At 37.3% G+C, this 27,339-nt stretch overlaps 1 protein-coding gene across 3 annotated transcripts in view; it reads right to left on the bottom strand.

The window, feature by feature from the left end:
- Positions 1-1,600: 1,600 nt before the first annotated feature.
- Positions 1,601-27,339, bottom strand: part of LOC106881775 (uncharacterized) — a 74,116-nt gene continuing 48,377 nt past the window's right edge. For all 3 annotated transcript variants that reach the window (XM_089343681.1, XM_089343682.1, XM_089343680.1), the window contains one exon: positions 1,601-9,521. In XM_089343681.1, the coding sequence (XP_089199807.1) occupies positions 7,975-9,348 (1,374 nt within the window). In that variant the 5' untranslated portion in view covers positions 9,349-9,521 and the 3' untranslated portion in view covers positions 1,601-7,974. The remainder of the gene's footprint in view (positions 9,522-27,339) is intronic.

The following is a 27,339-nucleotide window of genomic DNA, read 5'->3' as shown; positions in this document are numbered from 1 at the left end:
GTGTTCCAGCCATGACCACCACATCTTTTATCCAGACACAGTGCTCCCACCTAACCATCCATCTCCCATGTGGCTCTCATATCCAGCATGTTTCATTTTTCTTTGGTAGATGGTGATGTGAGGAATATTTGGCTGCTGTTTCTGGCAGGTCAAGTACAGAACAAAGTGATGGTGATGGAAGGGAACTTTTTCTTTTTATATCTGAAGGCCACATGGAAGTTAACTGCTTGTGCAATAAGGTTGAATTACAAACAACCCTCACCATTTCTACTACTAATTCCATTTCTTCTATAAAGTATAAATTTTGATAAATTAAATCTTCCCCTCCTTGGGACCTCTGTCCGTCAAAATCGAACATTTATTGGTATCAATAAATATATGGGAAGAAGGCGGTGAGCTGGCACAAATGTTAGCTCACCGGGCGAAATGCCTAGTGGTATTTCGTCTGCTGTTACGTTCTAAGTTCAAATTCCGCGAAGGTCGACTTTGCCTTTCATCCTTTCGGGGTCGATGTAATTGACTTAATCCCTTTGTCTGTCCTTGTTTGTCCCCTCTGTGTTTAGCCCCTTGTGGGCAATAAAGAAATAAGAAAAATTAGCATGCTGAGCGAAATACTTATCGGTATTTTATCTGTCTTTACGTTCTGAGTTCCAATTCCGCCGAGGTAGACTTTCGGGGGTCTATAAATTAAGTACCAGTTGTGTACGGGGGTCTATCTAATCGACTGGCCTCCTCCCCTAAAATTTCGGCCCTTGTGCCTAGAGTAAAAAAGAATAAATATATGGGAAGGTTTGGACAAAGGTTTTGTGGAAAACTGATAGTTGCATATGCATACAAGCCTCCTCTTCTCCATCACACCAATATTCTTTTCTACTCTAGGCACAAGGCCCCAAATTTTTTTTGGAGAGGGCCCAGTATGCAACTGGTACTTAATTCATCGATTCCAAAAGGATGAAAGGCAAAGTTGACCTCGGCGGAATTTGAACTGAGAACGTAAAGACAGACGAAATACCGCTAAGCATTTTGCCCAGTGTGCTAACGATTCTGCTAGCTTGCTGCCTTGTCTGAACCTTAGGTAAAGTAGTCCATCTCAAAAAATATATCAGAGTCTCCACTCAATGCTGATACAATCAGCTGTAAACCTGCAACATATTCTGGAAGGCATGGGGTGGGAGCACAAATGATGTGGGTCCCAAGACCCATAGAGCAGGTCCAGGTGGGAGCAACCATTAGTCATTGGGAATTAGAATGTCACAATCTTTACAAGTAAAGAACATGTTCTAGTGGAGGAGGCCAAACTCTACTAGCTTAATACAGTCATTGTCTCTTCTACATGTTTCCGTGGCTCTGTACCATAGATTTGATGGTTGCTTCTGATAGGACCGTATGAAGGAGGGGCCTAAGGACTCTAAACCATATGACCCTCATGAGTATAGTGGGTGGAGAAAATGAATGAACCCTGAAAGAATAAAAGGCAAAATTGACTGTGGTAAAATCTGAACTCAGAACATAAGGAGTTAACACACAACATTTGATCCAATATTTTAACAACTCTGCTAAACAATAACAAAACATTAAAAAAGAAGGCAAATTTCCAGAAGAATTTCTCCAACTTCTTTTAATTTACTTTTCCAAAGATTTCTTGAGGTTTTTTTTTTTTGGTTTTCAACATAATTTTAATTACTTTAAGCAAGACAAAGAAATAAATACTGCATTTGATGGCATAAAAGACACATGTTTATTAGATGCACTACTATTTCAGCAGTGCACATTCAGGAAAAAAATTGGTTTTTAGTGCATTGATGCTTTTGATACCAACCAACCTGACTCCACCTTTGGTTTTATGATATAAACTTCATGCTTTAAAGCAGGGGCTCTCAACCATTTTTTTTTTGTCTATGGACACCTTTGACTACTATTTTATTCTGGTCGACCCCCATAGGCACTTGAAATTTGAAACTAGTTTTACAGAAATTTCTTTTAAAATTCATATTTTGTTTTACACACATTAACTTGTGTAGGTTGAACTAAAATGTTAGAGAAAGAAACCTAGCTGTTTCTTGCAATACATACCAATACATAAATCTAAAGCAAAATTTCTTCAGGGGCCCTTAAAATACTATTGTGGATCCCCAATTTACTATTTTGTTACATGGGCCCCTCCAAAATCTTATATGGACCCTGGTTGAGAACCACTGCCCTAAGCAGATGCTTGTTTTGCTTAATGAAAACCTAGCTGTTTCTTGCAATACACACCAATACATACATCAAAAGTAAAGTTTTTCAGGTGTCCTTAGAATACAATTTACTATTTTGTTACATGAACCCCCAAAAATCTTATATGGACCCTCAGGGGCCATATGAATCCTGGCTGAGAACCACTGCTTTAAAGAAATCTCAGATAAAACTTTCCATCAAAAATCATGTTAATTTATGTTCCAAACACCAGCTTAATAACGGCATGGTTATTTTACTAAATTCTCCATTATTTTCAGAATTAATTGAAAGAAAAGCAGTTATTTCAACAGAAATATGGTAGCAAAAAGGTTAAAATATGTAATATTTGAAGCAATCTAGCAAAAGTACCTGAGCTATAAGCAGGAAACATCATTGTATAATAATAATGTTTAAGTAAATTCTATTATTATTAAGTAGTCAGGTTAGGTAGCATGGACTGACATGATAAGAAATCTATATATATAAAAATGAGAATGTGTGTCTGTCTGTCTGTCTGTGTGAATCCCTAAAACTCGAGAACTACGCAACCAATTTCATTCAAATTTTGCAGATGCCTTACTTAGGGTTCCAGTTGTGTTTTAGTCAAAAAATTTTTTAACTTCTTGCAGAGTTCGAGCCCACAGCAACATAATATCTCCTCCACTGTATCAAAAGTGAAACAAAAACACTCATGTCAAATACTTTCACTTTAAAAATGAAACTATTCTACTAACTGAAACAATCACATTTCGATACTGTAAAGACAGATACTTTCAGAGAGAGAGAGAGAGAGAAAGAGAGAGAGAGAGATGTATATGTATACATATAGATGTATATGTACACGTTATTCCACTAACTGAAACAATCACATTTCGATACTGTAATGACAGATACTTTCAGAGAGAGAGAAAGAAATGTATATGTATACATATACATGTATATGTACACGTATATGCATAGATATATATATATAGATATAGATCTATATGCATACATGTATATGTATACACATGTGTAGATGTATATATATATATATATATATATATATATAGATGTACATGTAATATGTACACATATATACATATATATACATGCATACAGATATCTATACATATATACACCCATCACACACAAATACATGCACACAAACACACACATTAGTCATTTGTTTTCTTATCCAAAACTACGTCAAAACTACTGAACGGATCTTTATGAAATTTGGAAATTATATTCTATGCATAACGGCCATAACTCCCATGAAAATTCATATATTTTTGATGTTGATGAAATTTTAACCCGAACATAACAGATGAGCATTATTTGTAATTCAACGGTACAACAGTGTAAGACTACCCTTTCAGATATACTTTCATTGTGATTTCTGAAATGTGGTACATAAATTGTCAAGTAAATGAGACGCATCTTTGCCTCCACTGATTCACTTGCAAAGTGTTGAGTAAAATTATTTCGTTGCAGACCTCCTTTGGGTCTTTTTATTATCACTACGACACACATAGTCCCCAGTTGGTAACATTGATTTCAAGGCCCTCCTAGATGAGAGACTGGCATTCCACTTAATGTCTATGTTCCATGCTGGCATGGATTGGAGAGTTATTAATGTAGAAATATGGTATCGTAGCTACTAACAGTTGAGGGTTGCGTAGTCTAGATGGCGTTTTTAGATTTCATTATTCTCTTTAACCCGGGCAAAGCCGGGTATTTCTGCTAGTTAGTCAATAGTTGTGAGTGTCAGGGACAAAATTAGTTTATGGGAGGCTCAGCTTCGCATATAGGACCCAGGATGATGTTTTTAGACATATTTTGGCTGAAAACATGCATCTTCTATGCCATCAAATATGGTATTTAAAAAATAAGGTTTTTTTTTTCTTCAAAAATTCACAATTAACTGAAAAATAAAATTTAAATAAAATTAAATCAGAAAAAATATAATCTGGTCTATTTTCAGTGTCTTTTATTATTTCATAAGGCTAAACTTAGCCCTTCAGAAGGCACTTGGTACCCCAATCTCTACTGGAGGGCCTCATGTTCCTCATCTCTGGTGAAGTGGCTTAACAGTGACTATGAAGTTATGTGTAAAATCATTTATCTGAATTTCAGATTGGAACAGATCCTCAGAGGGTTACTGTCTGACGACTACTACTACTACTACTACTGCTACTGCTGCTATTACTACTACTACTACTAGCAGCAGCAGTAGTAGTCTGTTGTTGTTTAACTGCAGGTCAGCTGTGCATGAACAAACCTGTGAGCAAGAAAAGAGTTCCATCTATGACTGTATGGTTTTAATTACATTTTATTTTTAAGGCTAGATGGTTTAAAAGATTGTTTCACAACCACAAGGCCCTGGGTTTAACCCACTGCATGGTACATCGAGCAAGTGTCTTTTACCATACCCTCAGATCGACTCAAGTGCTGTGAGTGAACTTTAGGGTAGACATGAACTGGCTGTAGTAAGGGCCTTCAGTGGGGCTGTGTGGTAAGAAGTTTGCTTCCCGATGACATGGTTGCAGGTTCAGTCCCACCGTGTGGCACCTTGGGCAAGTGCCTTCTACTACAACCTCGATCTGACCAAAGACTTGAGAGTGGATTTGTTAGATGGAAACTGAAAGAAGGCCATCATCATCATCAACTTCATTTTGTGTGTGTGTGTGTGTGTGTGTCCCACCACCACTTAACAGCCAGTGTTGGTGTGTTTATATTCCCATAATTTAATAGTTTGGCAAAAGAGACCAATAGAATAAGTACCAGGCTTATAAAAAAAAAAAATTAAGTACAGAGGTTGGTTAGTTTGACTAAAGCTCTTCAAGGCAGTGCCCCAGCATGACCACAGTCTAATGACTGAAAACAGCAAAATATAAATAGATAAAAAATAAAAATGGATACATATGGTTAGTCTCTTCATGTAGGTGTTACAAACTGCAAGGTAACTGCACTCAATTGATCTTAGATTTTCTAATACACACAGTTTGAACATCTAAATATTCAGTAAGTGTCTGAACATGCCATTAACTAATGCATGATATGCAAATTAGTCTATCCACTGTAAATAAGTATTGGTTTGTGACTGATTTATAGAGCACTTACTATGACGTTATCATATGTAGGTTGCAGATTAAGGAATGGTTGGCCTCTGAAGAGCAGTCAAACAGCCTTCAAATCTGTAAAGACAGACAAAATGCCACTAAACATTGAGTCCAGCATGCTAACAATTCCGCCAGTTTGTTGCCTTAATAATAACAATAATGATAATAGTTGATAGATATGACAGGTTAGCTTGTGAGGTTAAGCAGTTGTGGTCGATGAAAAAGGTAGCAGTAGTACCAATAATTATTGGAGCCCTGGGAACAGTGAGTAAAAATCTTGAGAAGTACATGGAACAAATAGGGGTTGTAATAAGGGTGGAGCACTTGCAGAAAACAGCACTGCTTGGAACTGCGTGAATACTCCGGATGGTGCTTGAAAAATAAGGGATGTTACCTTGGTTCACTGGTAGTGAACAGCTGACACTGTAGCACATCTCCAGTGCTAGGAGCTGTGCAAAGACAATAAATAATAATAATGATTTTAATTTTTGGCACAAAGCCAGCAACTTCAGAGGAGGGGATAAGTCAATTAATACATTGACCCCAGTGCTTAACTAGTATCAATTTGAATTCAGAACAGAAAGACAGACAAAATGGCGTAATGCATTTTGCCTACTAACGATTCTGGTGTGCTAACGATTCTGCCAGCTCACCGCTTTAATGATAATTATAATCCTTTCTAATATAGGCACAAGGCCTGATATTTTGGGGTTTGGGGTAAGTTGATTACGTTGACCCCAATGCTCAGCTGGTACTTATTTTATTGAACCTGAAAGGCCGAAAGGCAAAGTTGACCTTGGCGGAATTTAAACTTAGAATATAAAGAGAGACAAAATGCCAGAAAGCATTTTACCCAGCATAATATTGATTCTCCGAGTTCACTGCCTTGAATAATAATAATGATAATAATAATAGTGGTGATGATAATAATAATAATAATGATAATAATAACAACATATAGCCAGGGGCATATGGTGTAGTGGTTAAGAGCACGGGATACTAACCCCAAGATTCCGAGTTCAATTCCAGGCAGTGACCTGAATAATAATAAAAATAATAACATCAAAAAATACCTTAGGAATGAAAACCCCAAGACACCTTTAATCACAGTAAGTTTATAGGCACAGGAGTGGCTGTGTGGTAAATAGCTTGCATACCAACCACATGGTTCCGGGTTCATTCCCACTGCATGTCACCTTGGGCAAGTGTCTTCTACTATAGCCTCGGGCCAACCAAAGTCTTGTGAGTGGATTTGGTAGACGGAAACTGAAAGAAGCCCATTGTATATATGTATGTGTGTGTATATGTTTGTGTGTCTGTATTTGTCCCCACCATCATTTGACAACCGATGGTGGTGTGTTTACGTGCCCGTAACTTAGCAGTTCGGCAAAAGAGACCAATAGAATAAGTACTAGGCTTCCAAAGAATAAGTCCCGAGGTCTATTTGTTCGACTAAAGGTGGTGCTCCAGCATGGCCGCAGTCAAATGACTGAAACAAGTAAAAGAGTAACAACAACAACAGTGGTTTCTGATCAAGGCACATTGCAAGAAGTCTGAGGTGAGTGGGGAGGAATTGACTCTAGTTCTTCAATGGTATTTCTATTTTATTGACCATGGAGGGATGAAAGTTAATGTTGACTTCAGTAGGATTTGAACCAGATGATATGTAAAAAACCAGAACAAATACCACAAAGTGCTTTTTCTGACACTTTAAAGAATCTGCCAGCTAATAATAATGATAATAATAATAACAACAATAATAATAATAATAAGGAATGGATGTGTGGTAAGTAGTTTGCTTACCAACCACATGGTTCCGGGTTCAGTCCCACTGCACAGCACCTTTGGCAAGTGTCTTCTACTATAGCCTCGGGCCGACCAAAGCCTTGTGAGTGGATTTGGTAGACGGAAACTGAAAAGAAGCCTGTTGTATATATGTATATATATATATGTGTGTGTGTGTGTGTCTGTCTTTATCCCTCTAACATCACTTGACAACTGATGCTGGTGTGTTTACGTCCCCGTAACTTAGCAGTTTGGCAAAAGAAAGCGATAGAATAAGTACTAGCCTTATAAAGAATATGTCCTGGGGTCGATTTGCTCGACTAAAGGTGGTGCTCCAGCATGGCCACAGTCAAATGACAAACAAGTAAAAGAGTAAATAAAATATATATAACATACAGAAAATTACACTACTGGGCACTGTACACATCCTACGCAAAACACTTTCAACACAGTAACCATAAGAGCACCACAGCAAACCACAGCACATACCCAAGGCGCACAGAACTGTGCTCGGTAGTGAAGTGAAAGCACGCTATAAAAATAAAACTACTGAATAATAATAATCTTTTCTACTATAGGTACAAGGCCTGAAATTTACTGGGTGGGCGCTCGTCAATTACATTGACCCTAGTTTTTGACTGGTAATTATTTTAGTCACCCTGAACGGATGAAAGGCAAAGTCAACCTTGGCAGGATTTGAACTTAGAATATAAAGACAAGCAAAATATCACTCAGCATTTTGTCCAGCATGCTAATGATTCTGTCAGCTTACCACCTTAATAATAATAATAATAATAATAATAATAATAGAACTGTTAGCAGTTTTAAACTAAATTGAATAAGGACTAGTTAAAATATTTGAAAGAACTCAATCAATACTTAAAAATCCTGGAATTTCATAACGTTCTCCTAATTTTGGTAAAGAATATTTCTTTAAAATTGCATCAGCCTCGGCTCGTTTTTCTGGTTCAATATTCCTTCTTGTTTCATTCTTTAATGGTAACCTGGCAAGAATTGTTGATGCTCGTCTTGTGTCCTTTCGAAAACCATCAACTGCCAAAGTTACATTTTCTTCAGGAATATGGAAATATTCAAAGAGAAGCTCACAAGTTTTACGTGGATATTTAATGAGGTCTTCAAAAATAACTGGTAGAATTGGTATGTTGTAATTACGAAGTTCCTCACATTTTGAAACACTCGAAGCCCAACCAGCAATGATGATTCCAACAGTGCTAAAGTTTGGTGCCGTATCTTTCAATGTTTTGTCACTCTTGTTTAAATGACCAAACATGTCATACATCTTACGGCGCACACACGGCAGTATTTTGGAGAGGCTGTTGTTGTCAACAATAAAACGAACAATTTGGAAGAGAATATTAGAATTCAGTGTGGTTCCTACAACGGATGTGACTGTCTTTAGGCTGTTTCGGTACATAAATATATGTCTAATGGATGGCTGTGTGGAATAGATGTCAGGTACCATTCGGAAGCAACATGGTCTGGTCTTGATACACACCAACTTAGCTCGTTCATTTGGTTTACAAAGAATTCGAATGGTACTTTCTAAAAGCTGCTTATATTCTGACTTTGAAATGATTTGATCTCGTTCCAGGTTGCTTAAACTTGTTAAAGCATCTGGCTCACCAATTACCATTGTACCAGGTATACTTTCAAACATCTGTCGCATGATTGCTGAACCACAGCGCCATGTTCGAGAGATCCAGATGATAGGCATGCGTGGTTCACCAAGATCAGAAGCCATTTTATGGAAAGAAGCTAATGGCATGGTAATAATCTTTTGAGCATGTTTAAACTGAGCATTATGAAATGCTGGAATCACATCTGAGCTGTATATGTCGACATTTTCTGTCGTCTCAACAAACACAGCTTCATGTTTAGTGAGACAGTAGAGCGTCACCTTCTGTTTCAAGACATATGTCGGGTGTTTGAAACCATTATGGACCGTAATGAAATTCACTGGATGTGCTATGCTGATATCATACAACTTCCTTCTCCAAATTATATCTTGGACATGTGCACTCTGCTTATATTGGAGTCCCCGGCGAGCGTCCCTGCGAATGTATTCTACTCCCATGATGCCCCATGATATCCGCTGGAATAACAACACGATGTATCGTGTGATACAGTAGGCGACATATGTGAGGATGAATATCACATACTTACGGATCCTCTGAATGGTTTCTGATAATTTTTCTGACCAGTTGTCATTGTTTGATTCCATTGAATTTTATGGTTGATTGACTGATTGATTAATTGATGTATTGATTGATTGACTAGTTTATTGACTGACTGATTGATTGATCAATCAATTGAGTGCGTGAGTGATTGATTTGTATCAGTTTGATTCCGGGTTTTCATTGGTGTTATTGCTGGAGTTGTTGCTGTTATTTCACTCTGCAATAAAACAGAATAAAAAGAGATCAGCAATAAAATTTACTTAGCACAACATAATTAATACTTAATGATGATATGAGGAGAAGGAGGGGAGAAAGTGGAGGAGGAAGATACGATGATGATTATAAGAAAATAACTTGCCAAATCCTACAGATAATGGTTCAATGTTCATGCGTTCTCTAACTCCTGTAAAAATTTCAGTTTAAAGAAGACCAAAATGATGAATGAACCTGCTCCAGGAAAGACATACACTGGACCCAACATCTTCATCAATGAATGATGGCTGAATGTGGTGGACAAGTTCACCAACCAGGGAAACATGCTCACTCTAACTGTCATCATTGATGATGAGTAGAATATCAGATTCACCAGGGCCAGTGCTGCCTTAAGTAGATTCCATGAAAATGTGCGGAATGGGAGAGACAAATATCAAAATGTACTTGCTCATAGTCCTCACCCTGACTGCTCTATGGCTGTGAAGTGTGGACCACTTATCAATAACATAGAAGGAAGCTCAACCTCTTCCAGACCACCTGCTTCAGAAGAATTATTTGCATTTAATGACAAGACAAGATTCTTGATAGAGAGGTTCTCTCTCATGCTAAACTTCCCAGTATCCATACAATACTGATGCACTCACAACTGTGCTGGGCAGGTCTTGGAGTTTATATGTCAGAAATTGTTTTGGATCTCAAAGAAAATGTTCTACAGCAAACTCCAGCATAGTGGAGAGGCCATAGAAAATACTACAGAGACACACTGAAAGCTTCCCTGAATGCCTTCAACATCAATTATAAAGAGTGGGAGCAGACAACATGGGATACAAGAGAGGGATGTGCAACATGTAAGGGCAATGGAGTAACTGAAGCTGAGCAATGCAGGAATGTCAGAATGAAAAATGTGATCTGTGTAGTGGTGTCAGATGCAGAATTTTTTCTGGGGGTGTAGGTATATAAAGCTGTGTTTGTTGGTCTATTTTCTTTCTGGAAAAGGTAAGGTCATGGGGATGTCTATATATGTGTGGGGGTAAAATATGTGTGAAGGGGTATATGTTGTGGCGTGGGAAACAGTCTATTTTGTGGGGTCCTCGCATTATAGGGGTGTGCGTCTGTGTGCATGGATGCATTGGCGTGTGCTTTGGTCAAACTCTATGTCAGGTCTGAGGGCATTGGTGGAAGGTCAAGGCTGGAGACCTGTGGTTGCAGTCATGTTGGGGCACACAGATACGATAGGATGTACTTCCTTTCATGTGGGCAAGGATTAAACACCTCGCTCCTGCTATTGAGGTAAACAGCCAGGCATTGGGTACCCTTTAAAATTGTTCTCTTCTCAGCCATTCAAATATATTGCAAGAGTAGACTGACAATTTAATAATATGTTTTGGGGTTGGGTGTTTAGTCACAATATGGAATATTTGTGTATGTTAATAATATGTGCTGTGGGTGTATGTCTGTGTTTATATATATATATATGTACAGATACATAAACAGGCATATTTATGCACACATATCCATACACATATACATAGACACATAGGTATATACATACATAACCTCAGTTATAAACACAAATATATATACATGCACAAACATGTATCACATGTGTGTTGTATGAATGAATGAGAGAAAATCCAGAATCCTAGCAAAGAAAATCAAACCTTAACTCACAGACCACTCAACACCTCTAAGCAAGAATATTTAACCAATATTTATACAAAAGTTAAGAATCAGAGTTTCTCTGGTGATTGGTTTATAAGTAGGTAGATTTGATATATATTTTGATAGGTCTGATCGTATGACTGAAGGAGGCCAGAATTTAATGAGAATTTGATGTTAATGAGGAACAATATGTTTAATTTATTTAATGTTTCCTAACGAACTGGACGTTTGCTTCCACCAACAAAAGGAAAAAAATGGATAGTTTGTTTTGTGTGAGTGTGTGTGCGTGTGTGAAGACGGAGAGAGAGAGAGGAGAAAGTGAGGTAGAAAGACAATATCTGTGAATAAATATGCATAAATGTGTGTATAGATGATATAGGTGTATATGTGTGTGTGTGTGTGTATACATATATATACATACACACATGTATATGTGTATATATATATATATATATATATATATACATGCATATATATATTTACATGCATATACAGGTGCACACACACATATATACATACATATTTATATAGTCAATCCAAACATGAACAAGCAAGAAAAAACAACAACACGAGGACGTGGAATAAGTACAGTGTTATTGCACGCTCAAGAAAGGAAAGAAAAGAAAGAGGATTTCACGTTTCGAGCAGAGCTCTTCATCAGAAATATAGAAAAAGTCCAAAGAAGGGAAGACGGAGAAAGAAAATCGCCAACGATACAAACACGGTCAATATCAACCTATATGCACATACACACACATGTATATATACATACATATATGTATATATTCCTGCCACACACAAATATTCACACACAAAAATAGACACACACATACATGAGCATGGACATGCACACACACACACACACACACAAGTATACACAAGCACAAACACCCTGCAAGAGCTCCATAAATAGATTTCTAATTGGAGACAAGGAGATATAGAGATGAAGTGGGAGGGAGAGGAGAGAGAGAGAGAGAGAAAGACCATCAGACATTAGGTCATGTCAGAGTTGGGTTGGTTCAGAGCATGGGGAAAGGGGAGGCTAAAGCAGCAAGGAGGCATTGAGCATTGAGGAAGGATATTGTCTGTTAAAGTATGAGTTCACCAGAGAAGGCAATATTGTAATGTTTAAACAGTTGAAGGATGTATAAAATAGTTGATTTGATCAAAATATCATTGGTTAATATTTTTTTTTAAATATGCAATAACATTGGCCCATTTATTTACTTTTGTGTGTTCTTTTCCATGTGTCCGCGTTAGGGTTGGGCAGCGATCATATAGGTTAATTACTGGTTTGTGATTATAACGAGGGTATTATTGTGCAAAGAAGGTGGTCTCATTAGGTTGTTTGATGAGTGAGAAATAGTAGCTAATTCCCCCTCAAATTACACCCTAACATTTTAAATAAGGAAAGGATGTAGATAATGAATTATAGCAGGCAAGGGAAATCTATTTTGAGAAGTGGGTCACAGGAGTCATGAATCATCACCAGAAGAGCTGCGCTAATAAAAAAAAATTGAAGGTGATAGTTTTTTTTTTTTTTAAGCATGCTATTTAGAAAGTCCCATGGGTTACAGTCTGCCCATGACTGGTTTAGAACCAGAAGAACCAAGACAGAAGACTCGAACTGAATACTTACAACAGACTGGACAATTCTACTAAAAGTACCCAAAGAGTAAATGGTGATATTAAAATGGGTGACAACAGAATGGACTCTGCTAAAGGTAGCCAAGGACCAGGTAGAGGCGTGACACTGGGTGACAACAGGGTGACCCCAAGGGCCATGTGGTGATATTAAATAGGGTGATAACAGAGTGGTCTCTGCTAAAGGCAGCCAAGGGTTGTTAAACCAAGTGATGATTAAATCTGCCATGCATAATGTGGAATGGTCAATTAATGACATAAATGAATTAATTAAGTTCTGGGACATTCTAGTACAATATTGATAATGGATAATGGAAGACAACCAAAGACCATAGAAAATGCAAAGGACAAAAGGCCTGGGATATTCATAAGGCAACCAGCATTTTCAACAAATTAGTTAACAACATTTGACATATTTGGTGACAAGGAGAGAGAGAGAGAGAAAGTCAGGAGTAAAATCAGTCTTCACACAACTTCCTATGGATTGGCTGGTCCTTTCTGTTTCGTATCTTAGAGATTATATGTAACTTGATAGGAATTGTAAAACCAGATATGGTTGTGTAGCTAAGAAGATTGCTTCTTAATGACATCATGGGTTCAGCTTTAGCCCCACTGTATGTCATCTTGTGAGGGAATTTGTCAGACGGAAACTAAAAGAAGCTTGTTGTGTATATAATGTGTGTATGTGCATGTGTATCTGTGTGAGTGTGTGTATGTACATGTGCAAGTGAGTGAGTGTGTTTGTGTATATTGTGTCTTCTTGTCTTGACATTATGTGATAGTTGTAAATGAGTGACACTGTTATACAAGTGGTGTCACTTGTTTCCAGTATACTGTGAGAACATGTCTGGCAATGGGGAAACATTATCTTGCTTGGAAACAGGTGGGGGGTTGGCCACAGGAAGGGCATTCAACCTCAATAAACTCCATCTGAACCATGCAAACATGGAAAAGTGGATGTTAAAATGATGATGATGATATATATATATATATACACACACACACACATACACATGTAATGTGTATAGATGTATGTGTGTGTATGTATTTGTGTCTCCTTGTTTTGGTATTTTGTGATAATTGTAAATGATTGTCATTGTCATAAAGCAATGCTGTTCATCTTCACTCTTCTGCAAGGTCATGTCTGGCCATGGGGAAATATTACCTTGCTTGGAAACAGGTGAGGGTTGGCAAAAATGGACATGACATGGATGAGATGAGAAAAATTATGCAGAATATTTAAGCCAACTAAACCTAAGAACCTTAAAGAAGTTAATTTCTTAGATATTAGCATGAAGCTTAGTGCAGGCAAATTGAAATCCTACCATAAACCAAATGAGGGTGCCTCTTATATTGGTATAGGCCCTAACTACCTACCATCAATCATGAAACAATTAGTTAATAAGCGTTAGCAGGTGAATTTCCAACCTATTTTCTGATAAAGCTACTTTCGAAAAGGCTGCTCCATGTTACAGTTGAGCGTTAGAAAGATCTGACTTTAAAAGTAGCATAAATTATATTGAAGCAAATGTAGATAGACCAAAAAGATGCAGGCAGAGGAAAATCTTATAGCACAATCGCTGATATAGTATGAATGTAGTCACTAACATAGCCAGAAGATTCCTAAAGCTCCATAGATAACCACTTTTCTCATTCACACAAATACCACAAAATCTTCAATAGAAATATGGGTAAAGTTAAATACAGTTGCATCCCTAATATAGGAGCGATTATATTCAATCACAGTAAAATAATTACATTAGGAATATCTCCCAAAAATTCTGTAATTGTAGATCTCTGGACAGCTGTCCCTTGAACAATAGGTATTTGGAAAAATAACTAGTGTAACAGGCCAACATAATGGATTTGAAAGGAATAACAAAAGAGAGTAATACTCAGCATTTGGCTTCGTTCAGGGATAAAAAAAAGACACACAACATCTTTATCCAACGTGGTATGGACACTTAAAGACATAGATATGAGCACCATCCTCCTCTGATAAACTGAAATATTTCATTTCTTTATTGCCCACAGGGGGCTAAACATAGCGGGGAAAAACAAGGACAGACAAGGAGATTAAGTCGATTACATCGACCCCAGTGATTAACTGGTACTTATTTAATCGACACCGAAAGGATGAAAGGTAAAGTCAACCTCGGCGGAATTTGAACTCAGAATGTAACGGCAGATGAAATACCACTAGGCATGCTAACGTTTCTAAACTGGAATATTAAAGCTAAGGCTAGCAAATACAGGGGATGGGGCAGCAACTGTGAGTTTTGCATTACCAAAAAACTAAATGTCATAATATCAACAATGAATATTTCAAATATTATGGATGAAACCTTCTCCCCCTGCATGCATAAACAATAATTCACACTTCCAAATTTTATTATTTATTATCTATTATCCATTATCTATTTTTCCATCTTTGATTGCACTGTTGTTCACATTAGACATATTGGGATACTAAATGTTGTAACAAATCAGTGCTGGCTATAATTTTTATAGAGAATCTGTAGAGATAATCTTAACAAGGGATTTAATAGCACTGCTAACACAGTAGGATACAGTATTGACTTATAAAGTGTTTAATATATTTGTAGTATACTGTAGTTGCATAACGAAATACAGTGTCCCTACAAAGCATTAGTTCCATTGCTGAATAGTATTCAAGAGACCAGGAAAAGCCACTCAGAAGGCCACCACTATGATGGGAAGATAATTTAGTTAAACAATTAGAAACAAGATGGAAAAGAGCACAATCAAAAAAACCAAAATGAACTAGAAGTGCATTATGATCAGTGATGAATAAAAACTGATAATGTGATAATACAAGTGATATAGGTGATATACCCAACTTCTGCAGGCTGTCTCCCCATCCCCTCATCATCTGCTCATCATCATCATCATCATTTAACGTCCATTTTCCATGCTGGCATGGGTTACGTGGTTTGATTGGAGCTTGTAGACTGGAAAGCTGCACAAGGCTCCAGTTCGTTTTTGCTTGGCTTCTATGGCTAGATGCCTTTCTTAATGCCGACCACTCCACAGAGTGTAGTGGGTGCCTCAGACTTGTCCATGATTTTACTAAGCTTGATGTGTCTTCTCAAGCAGAGCAAATCACCAGAAGTGTCAGCCACTTGTCATTGCCTCAAGGAAACTCAACAACCAAAGATCATATTTCACCACCTCATCCCACAACCTCTTGGGTCTACCTCTTCCAGAGGTTTCTTTCACAATTAGAGATCATCACTTCTTTACACAGCTGTCTGATATTTTTTCTATATCTTTCTCAAGCCCTTAGGACTCATAAGACCTGGTTACCCAAGCTCCATGATGTGTAAGATCACAAAATTCTTCTTGAATGGGACACTGTTCTGTTGCAGAGTTCAAGACCAACTATTTTTGAAAGGAGGGGGTTAAGTTGATTACATTAAGCCAAGGTCTTGACCTGTACCTTTTTTTATGGACCCTGAAAGAATGCAAAGCAAAGTTGACCATAGTGGAATTTGAACACAAAACATGAACATAGCCAGGGTAGCATTTCTTATCTCTTTATTGCCCACAAGGGGCTACACACAGAGGGGAAAAACAAGGACAGACAAACGGATTAAGTCGATTATATCAACCCCAGTGCGTAACTGGTACTCATTTAATCGACCCCGAAAGGATGAAAGGCAAAGTCGACCTCGGTGGAATTTGAACTCAGAACGTAGCTGCAGACGAAATACCGCTAAGTATTTCGTCTGGCGGATTAACGTTTCTGCCATCTTGCCAGGGTAGCATTTCTACCAGGTCATCACCTTTGTGTGTGTGTTAGAGGCAAGAAAATGACAAAGAAGAAGAAGAAAATGAAGAAAAGTAGGTGCTCCAGCATGACCACAGTCAAAATGCCTGAAACAAGTAAAAGAATAAAAGAATAGTCAAAATAATTTAGGATTGTAATTTGCATATGACTCCGAGAGGTCATCTTAAGTTGAACCTCAATCGTTATTGAAGAGAATAGAGTGGAGAGTGTGGGGCGAGGGTGGCGGATAGTATGCAGGGTATGGAATGTGGAATATGGGGTGAGTGCTTGTTTGTGGTGGCTAATCAATACTGAAAAGTGTCTGTGAGTGGGTGTGTATGTGTGTGTGTGTGTGTGTGTGTGTGTTGGTATGTGTATGTATATATGTGTGTACTTATGTGTATACTGTGTACATGTATTGTATATATGTATGCGCTGGTGTGTGTATGGTTGTATGTAAGTGTATGTATATATATGTATGTATGCATGTATGTGTCTGTTCTTGTCAAGTCATTTATCCAATGCCAGCATAAAAAAAAACAAGATGAAGACAACAATGATAATGACGACTATGATGATGATGGAGGTAACGGTGGTAGTGGTGGTGATGATGATGATGATGATGGATATGTAAATAAGTTGGTAAGTAGTATAGGCATGTTAAAGCAAAGTGGTTCAAGAGGATTTTTTAAACATAAAGAGAATGTCTTTGTAGGTCAGGGTTGGAGAAATTTCGAGATTTATACGTGAGGCAGTTGAAAAGAATTGGGGAAAGATAAATAGATAAAAATCAAAAATAAAATCAAGAATAAATATGTGAAGATCTTTACAGATTTACCGAGAGGTAAAGGAATACTCTCTTTTACTTATTTCAGTCATTTGACTGCAGCCATGCTGGAGCACCGCCTTAAGGAGTTTTAGTTGAAGAAATCCATGCCAGAACTTATTCTATTAGTTGTCAAGTGATGGTAGGGAGACAAACACATAAATATATACATATACATACATCATCATCATCGTTGTTTAACATCCGCTTTCCATGATGTCATGGGTTGGACGGTTTGAATGGTGACTGGGAAGACAGAAGGCTGCACCAGGCTCCAATCTGATCTGGCAAAGTTTCTACAGCTGGATGCCGTTCTTAACACCAACCACTCTCGAGAGTGTGGTGGGTGCTTTTACATGCCACCGGTCAGGCGGTACTGGCATTGATCACGCTTGAATGGTGCTTTTTACGTGCTACCTGTGCAGGAGCCAGTCTGGCGGCACTGGCAACAACCATGCTCGAATGGTGTTTTTTACGTGCCACTGGCACAGGGGCCAGTCAGGTGATGCTGGCAATGATCACACTCGAATGGTGCTTTTAATATTCCACTGGTATGGGTGCCAATCAGGCGGTACTGTCATCGGCCACGACAATAATTTCACCTGCCTCAACAGGTCTTCGCAAGCAGAGTTTAGTGTTCAATGAAGGAAAGGTACGCATAAGTGAACCGGTTACACCCACTGGCATAGGCCATGGTTTGGGTCTCAGTTGGCTTGCCGGGTCTTCTCAAGCACAGCATATCTCCTAAGGTCTCAGTCATTTGTCACTGCCTCGGCGAGGCCCAATGTTCAAAGGTCATGCTTCACCACCTCATCCAAGGTCTTCCTGGGTCTACCTCTTCCACAGGTTCCCTCAACTGCTAAGGTGTGACACTTTTTCACACAGCTGTCCTCATCCATTTGCAACACATGACCATACCAGCACAGTTGTCTCTCTTGCACACCACATCTGATGCTTCTTAAGTCCAACTTTTCTCTCAGGACACTTACACTCTGTCCTCTATGGAACTGCCACATTTAGTTGGCAAATATATATATATATATATATATATATATATATATATATATGTATATATATATATATATATCTGTAAAAATATGTGACACTTATTCAGTAGCCATGATAAATTTCAGAGTTTTGGATGCCAGGGTGGGAGCCCACGCCAACATCTCTTCAGTTATCTGGCCAATTGAAAAGATAAATGAAGAGATGTTGGTATGGGCTCCCAACCTGGCATCCGAAACTCCGGCTACCAAATAAGTGTCACATATTTTTACAGATAAATTCCTCTATTTACATAATATCGAGGTCTCTTTCTTTCTTTTGTTGTCCTTTCTATCAATATATATATACACACACACACACATAAATGTAAAGAATAGCTTTCTAGATTCTAAGCCAGGATTCAGAACCAAATGGAATTATTTTCCTATTGTTCTCAGCTTTTGTACTGGGATATTTATGAGTGTCAATTGTTAACCTGTAACCAATTCCAGTCAAACTTGAGTCAAAGCTGATTACAGAGGAAAAATCTTTTGTTCAGCCTGACCTAATTTAGTTACGGGGGGGGGGGGGGATATAAAATACAGAACTCAAAATTGGTTCTATCTCTTTGGTCATTTGGTTCTAAGGCAAAGAGCATCTGTTTCTCTCTCTCTCTCTTCAATTATGGAATATCATTATGTGACAATACTAACTTTCACCTTATCTACTTGTCAGCCCAGAGAGGGAGATTCTCTCGATCTTTATCTCTCACTCTCCTTTTTCCACCAGTCTTCTAGCAGTCACTAACAGATGAAGTTAACTACCTACAGAATGGACACCAGTACTGCAAATAATCATTAGACTATAACTCAGTGCAGTTGTATCTTACACTGTAACAGTAAAAATAAAGGCCATTTCAACCAATAATGATATTTTTCTTCCTCTCATTTTAATTGGTACACATCCTGTTTCTTGAGTAACACTGCGATGGACTGGTGTCCTGTCCAGCTGGGAACACATACGCCATAGAGACCGGGCCCATGAGCCTGGCTAGACTTTGAAAGGGCGCATAAACTAAAATAATAATAATATATATATATATATATATATATATATATATATATATACATATACATATATATACATATATAAACTTAATGTGACAATCCCATGAAGGGAATAATACTACTACTATTTAGCCCTAGGAAGCAGCACCGCTTCCTGTCGGCCTTGACACATTTCCTGTGTCCTTATGTTTACAAGAGATGCAGGCTTAGCTAAGTGGAGGTGTTTGTCTCCCCCTTGTAGAGAGAGAGAGTCAGCTGAATATGGTTCTTAAATTGAGGCACCAGAATTTAGTATGGTATTATCCATACAATATTATCCAGTATAATTATACTAATGTGTCCATCTATTCTAATTTAATTAAATTCTATGTCATTTTCTTTTTGTGCCTTATAATTTAACACACTCACCGGTAAAATTTCCACTTATTTCTTATTTATATTTTCCTAAAATTTTCCTTGTATCTTGCAACCTTTTCAATAGTCTTGAAATAACGGACAGAGTCAAGACTATTGAAAAGGTTGCAAGACGCAAGGAAAATTTTTGGAAAATATAAATAATAAGTGGAAATTTTAACGGTGAGTGTGTTAAATTATAAGGCACAAAAAGAAAATGACTCTCCCCAGACACAACAGAATATGCTTCAACACACATACTAACATAAAGAATCTTGCAAACCAAATCCAATAACGAAATATAACATATATATATATATATATATATATATATATATATATATATATGTTTACATATATGCATATATATATATATATATATATATATATATATATATATATATATATATATATATATAATATGTACATATATGCATATTCATGTGTGTGTGTACATTCACACTCACATAAATCAGGGACGAAGAGAGGCAAAAACCAGTACAGGCAACTCCTCGTGAGTCTAGTCCCAGCTGACAGACTGTAGTGCAACCCAGTTGTGTGACCCAATTGGTGAAGATGGAGGACTGTGAGGAGTGGCAAGATGCTGTGAAATCCCCTCCACCCATGCCAGCATAGAAGAACTGTCAGATGATGATGACAATACAACAACAGGATGATGACAATGAAAACAATGATGATGATGATGGTAGTGGTGGTGGTGGTGGTGGTAGTGATGATGATGGTGATAACAATGATGATGATAATGGTGGTGATGCTGACATATCTTCCATTTATGCATCGGTGTGTGTGTGTGTGTGTGTGTGTGTGTTTATGTGTGTGTGAGAGGCCTTCACAGTACTGGAGACCTTTGTTTTTTATCTGCTCTACATTAGAGGTTGCAGGTCATTAGTAAAAGGTCAATATAGGTCACTTCTTCCTGCCTCTAGTAGCCCAGTTTCCATAGAGACTAACTGTACAAGTGGGTGTGGTATATATATACTGTTGTACACCTTACACACACACACACACACACACACACGATATAACTTTCATACAGAGACAGTCAGATGAATAGATAGCTGCAATGTTTATGTGTGTGTGTGTGTGCATGTGTTTGATGTGAATGTGTGTGTGTGTATGTATATATGTATATAAATTTATGTGTGTGTATATATATAAACGTATAAATGGATGTCTATGTATGTATATATGTTTATGTATGTATATATATATACATATATATATGTGTGTGTGTGTGTGTATGTGGAGTGGAGGCACAATGGCCCAGTGGTTAGGGCAGCGGACTCACAGTCATAAGATCATGGTTTCGATTCCCAGACTGGGCATTGTGAGTGTTTGTTGAGTGAAAACACCTCAAGCTCTATGTGGCTCCGGCAGGGAGTGGTGGCGAACCCTGCTGTACTCTTCCACCACAACTTTCTCTCACTCTTTCTTCCTGTTTCTGTTGTGCCTGTAATTCAAAGGGTCAGCCTTGTCACACTCTGTGTCACACTTAATCTCCCCAAGAACTACGTTAAGGGTACACATGTCTGTGGAGTGCTCAGCCACTTGCACATTAATTTCATGAGTAGGCTGTTCCAATGATCAGATTAACTGGACCTCTCACTGTCATAACCGACAGAGTGCCACGATATATATATATATATGTGTGTGTATATATATATATATATATATATATATATATATATTATAATAATAATATTATTAGGGATAAAAATCCAAATTTACAGGTAAAAACTCAATTATATTCAATTTATTAAAAATTAAAATTAAATTAAGTTTCACAGTATATATATATATATATATATATATATATATATATATACACACACACATATACACACATATATCATAATCATCATTTTACATCCAGATTCCAGATTCAGTGTGCCCAAGGAATGCATTAATTTCCAATGTCTGGCATGGTTTTAATATCTGGATGCCATTCGTAACAGCAACCACTTTACAGCATGGACAGGGGTCACCAGGCATTGTATAGAACTACAAAGCATAGGAGAGGTGAGCAGGGTCAGCTAAATGCTGAGGGATGAAGGAATCACTATGAAGGGCTGGGCAGAGTTGGTTCTTGTAAGGTAATATATACATTTTAAACTGAACTATGATGGACTCCTGTCATTAGATGATATTTGAGGGTTTGACAATTTCTTATCGAACAACCACAAAATGATTTGTTTATAGTAATCAAATGTGTGTGTAGACATAAGCTCACTCTCTCCATCAGATCAACATTACCTGTGCAGGTGCAACGGGTGCCACATGTCAGATGTTGAAATGATTGCAGAGCAATGTAAAATGAAGTGCTTTACTCAAGAGTACAACACAATGCTTGGTCTGGGAATCGAACCCACGATCTCGCAATCATGAGTGCAACATCCTAACCACTAAGCCATGTGCTTTCACTATCTCTCTCTCTCTCTCTCTCTCTCTCTCTATATATATATATATACATATATATATATATATATATATATATATTAAACTAAAACTAGATATATATATACATGTATACACATGCTCACACACACATGTATGTACTAGTGTAACTAAGTACACATGTGTATATATATATATATATATATATATATATATATATATATATATATATATATATATATATATATATATATATGTTGTTGTACTTGGGGATGGTCATATTGCCAGTTTAGCCAATAAAAACACACGCACTGTATATTTGGTGTTAATTTGCTTCAGCTTTATATTACATTAATCTTAATCTTATTTCGGCCAGAATTCTTTCGTCACACTTCTGTGACCTCATCAGTGGTCCTTTGTTTCCTTCTTTCTTATGTGTGTCTCACCTTGCTAACTATCAGCTATTTTGTATTTTGTATTCCTATTGTATGTGTCTACGCATGCGTGTCCTTCAATGTGTCTGTGTCTTTTGTAAGTGCATGTGTGTGTATGGGGAGTGTCTGTATCACCTATATTCTCTGTTAATACGTGTTCGTTTGTATTTGTTTTTATTTATTTATTTGTTCATGTGTGTGTTTTTTTTTCTTTTTTTTTTCTGTGTTTAATTAAATTTTGTTAACGTATGTAGTATTTAATTCCCTTTGTTTTTCTATGTATTGTATTATATTTTGTTCATATTGTTATTGGTTTATGGGGAACGTATTGTCACATGTTGTGGTTTGTGGTTTGTTAGGGGTGTGTGTTAGTGTTCCATTCTAGTTTCCTATTCAGGCTAGGTTTCTCTTCTATTATGTGTGTAGCTTCAGTAATTTGTCTAAGTGCTGCATCACTGCTATGTGTAGATAAGATTTTAATCTCTATGTTGTTGATTGAGCCTCTATGTTCTTGCTCAGCGTGCTGGTACAGATCTGATGAGTTCTTCCCTTCCTTAAGTTCCCTCCAATGTTCGTTTGCCCGCTCCCCTATGCTCCTTGCTGTTTCGCCTACATATGTCATTGTCTTATTTCTGCATCGTCCCTCTGTACATCTTATACTATAGACCACATTTCTGGTTTTGCAGTTCGTTTGTGGGCTAAATCTACATACGATACAGTTCCTATCAGTGCAGGGGGTTCTATATATATATATGTACATACATACACACACATATATATATTTATAGTTTAGTTTAATATGTATATATTGCTCTATATATACACATGTGTGTGAGTGTGTGTGTGTGTGCATGCGTGCACATGCTTATTTCTAGCAATATAGGTGTTATTCAGCACCCTCAGTCAAAATTAGTGATGAATAAATTTTTCACACACACACACACACAAATAAACACTCTTATACACAAGTAACTTTATACACACATACACACAAACAACATGTGCACACTGTTGACATTTCATCTCTTTTTCCTGCAAAGTTTTCTGGTCCAAAATGTTAAACTTCTCTCCTTCCTCATGGCAGCAAATTTACTTCTCCATTTTAACAGCTTTTATTACTTTAAACCAATGAAGAAGTTCATCTGTAAATTTCTTGGTTTCTGCTGTTTCAATTAATCCATCCATTGGATTAAACAGCTAATCTGTTTTAATCCCCATCTACCCTTACACCCACCAAATCCTTCACTCAACAACACCCTTTGTCCAATCCTTCTTCTCCAGAACTGAGACCCCTTCACCCTTCACTTTCAGGTTAGGTACCCTTTTTCCCTTCTTCACCCTAAAATCAAATCCTGATGGAGCCATGATCCAAGCTTGCTTTTTCTTACAAATGAAAGGCTGCTGTTGCTTGTTCAGATTTGGTCAAAGCATAAGGTACCCAAAGCTGTTCTACCAAGGTTGATTCAGAACTAAACAGTATTTATACATACATACATATGTGTGTGTGTGTGTGTGTATACACACACACACACACACACACACACACACATGTATCATCATCATCATCATTTAACGTCTGCTTTCCTTGCTGGCATTGGTTTGACTGGAACTGGTAAGCTGGAGGGCTGCACCAGGTTCCAGTCTGATTTGGCATGGTTTCTACAGCTGGATGCCCTTCCTAGCAACAACTACTCCAAGGGTGTGTGTGTGTGTATACATACATATATATATGTATGCATATACTGTTGTGTCTAGGGCAAGTCATTTTCTTTTTGTGACTTATAATTTTAACACACTCACCGGTAAAATTTCCACTTATTTCTTATTTTTATATATAAAAATAAAAATTAAAAATAGAAATAAAAATAAAAATAAGAAATAAGTGGAAATTTTACTGGTGAGTGTGTTAAATTATAAGGCACCAAAAGAAAATGACTCTCCCCAGACACAACAGAATATGCTTCAACACACGAACTCACATAAAGAATCTTGCAAACCAAATCCAAAAACGAAATATATATATATACTAGCAGAGACACCTGGCATTTATGGGATTAAAATGGCATAGTTTTTATATAATATATTACAGTTATGTTGAAACAGGTGAGATGGGTAAGTGCAGCATTGACAACAAGACTTTTGTGTAGTAAATGATGGACTAATTCGACTAAGCAACATGCTGTGTTTGGAGTATTTCAGGCCCTAACCTGAAAGGGGTTATGTGATTTTTGATCGCACCGAGAAGCTGTCAGTGGATATACTCTCTTTTGCAGCAGTTGGCGCTGTATGTAACATGACCCATCATCTGAAATGTTGATACCTCCTTCGGGTTTGGAATCCTACATCACTCATAAAGTAAATTTGGAGGAACTGTGGTTGTTCATGAGTTAGTTTGATAGTTAAGCTCTGATTAGCTGTATGCAAATGAATTCATAATTGGGGTCCAGAACTCTCGTGGGAAAAAAATTTTGCAGGGCGACCAATGTTTTGTTAGTGAATTTGATAGAATGGAAACTGTGCATCATATACATGTAAGTAAGCAAGTGAGCGTGTGCATGGAAATCTTTTTCGTACCCCCACCTAACTGCTTTACAACTGGTGTTAGTTCGTTTGCATCAACAAACCTTGGACTTTAGCAAAAGCAACCAACAGTGTAAGTACCAGAGTTAATAAGTAAGTACTGGGGGTGATTTGTTCACTTAAAACCTTTCAAGATAGTGCCCCAGAATCACTAGCTTAGCTAGAGTGTGTGCTAACCCTAACCCTTCTGTTTGCCACCCCGGGACCCCACAAAAAACACATATTGCTTACAGTAATAGCCTACAACAGGATGAAAAGTGCTGCCCGGAGTGGACAAACCCTAGCTACACTAGTGCCCGGTGTGACCATAATCCTATGACTGAAACAATTAAAAGTTGAAAGAAAAATCACAAGAGATACCTTTTAATAATTTTGAGGTCCCTGTAGATTATGAGCCCCTTGTCTGTAGATGTTTTAGTTGATATCTACGACTTTAGGGAATATATTGGTGTGAAATTTAACCTCTAATGTCAGTACTTCAAGGAACCACACAGAAACTTCTTTGTCGATTCAAATATTAAACTACCATTCTAAGTCTGTGGTTGACATACTTCGAATGTATCCTTCTTTCTGACAAACTGTGACTTCGTGACAAAGTTAAGAGATTACTAACAACAACAACAATATCATTATTCCTTGGTCATTAAAGTCTCAAATTGAACAAAAGAAGAAGGGAAATCAGAGAAACAAAAACAAACATGGATATGGTGAGAGAACATCTGCTGGATGTTTTCAGCATGATCACCAAACGTTAAATGTCACAGACAACATTTGATAAGTTTAGTGTCTTCTTCCTTACTTTTCTTTTATTCTATATTTAGACACACACACACACACTCATGCAAATGCATATACACACAGAGATATAGACAATACACACACACACAAACACACACATATATATATATATATATATATATACTAGCAGTATAACCCGACGTTGTCCGGGTGTGACTTATTACGCCATCTACGATAAATCTTGCTAGGTGAAAATCAACTAAAAAAGAAAGCCTTACAATGAAAAAACCTTTATGATGTAAATATGTTCATAATTCAAAAGATGATGAAATTAATAGGGAAAGTCTGAAGGCTGTTTTGCGTAACATTATTAAGCATACGTAAATTTCATCCGTGTAATTGGCTATAGAAATGCTTGTGCAAAACAACTTTTTGCGCTGCCCTGATTATACATAGTAGGGTAATCCCTTTTAGCAGGAGCTAGGACGGCAATTTGTGATGAAGCAATTGCTGGTGATCTGTTGCTACACAGTTCTACCAGAATTCTATCAGATTGGGCAGTAGATGTTGATGCACCATTTTGCATTATGTTTAAAGTAGCTTTTGGAATATGGTGAATTGCTGAAGTCTGGTGCTGTCATTTTAAACCGGTTGCTGTCTTTCCCCAGCAAACTCTCTTCTTTGGAGGTATAATCTATGTATATATTAAACAGAACAACAAAAGTTATAATAGATGGCAGAGTCAGTACTTTTCACATATCTGTAATTTTTCAGATTAACGCCCGCACGATTACCCAATCTTAATCCCAAACCTAATCCTAACACTAACCCTAAACCTTAACCCTGACCCTAAAACCGTAACCGTAACACTAATCATAACCCTAACTATAACCGTAATCCTAAACCCTAACCCTGACCCTAAAACCCTAACTCTAACACCCTAGTGAAAATCGTGGTATATTTACAAAATATCGACGAACATGAGTTATATTTTACTGAATGATTGTGTACTTGCACGTGTATACGTTTGAGAGTGAGAGAGGAAGAGGTAGAGAGAGGGGGAGAAAGGAATAGAGGTAGTTAAAAGTTTTCTTATGACGGCTTCTCTTCACTGCCTATTACTTCATTAGAAATATATGGATGCACATACGCACATAATAGAGAAAAATGAAACAAATATGGACGACTTGCTCCGAAACACCACCGAGTGGGAAACACTTCTCAAAAATAACCTGCAGTTGTTTCCTTCAAAATTCCTACATGCTTGAAATGTACATACATCAAGGTAT

The sequence above is a fragment of the Octopus bimaculoides genome, chromosome 27 (assembly GCF_046866305.1).
Source record: "Octopus bimaculoides isolate indiv1 chromosome 27, ASM4686630v1, whole genome shotgun sequence".
Lineage (NCBI taxonomy): Eukaryota > Metazoa > Mollusca > Cephalopoda > Octopoda > Octopodidae > Octopus > Octopus bimaculoides.
Note: the sequence above shows the minus strand (reverse complement) of the source record. Positions and strands in the feature narration are given on the sequence as shown.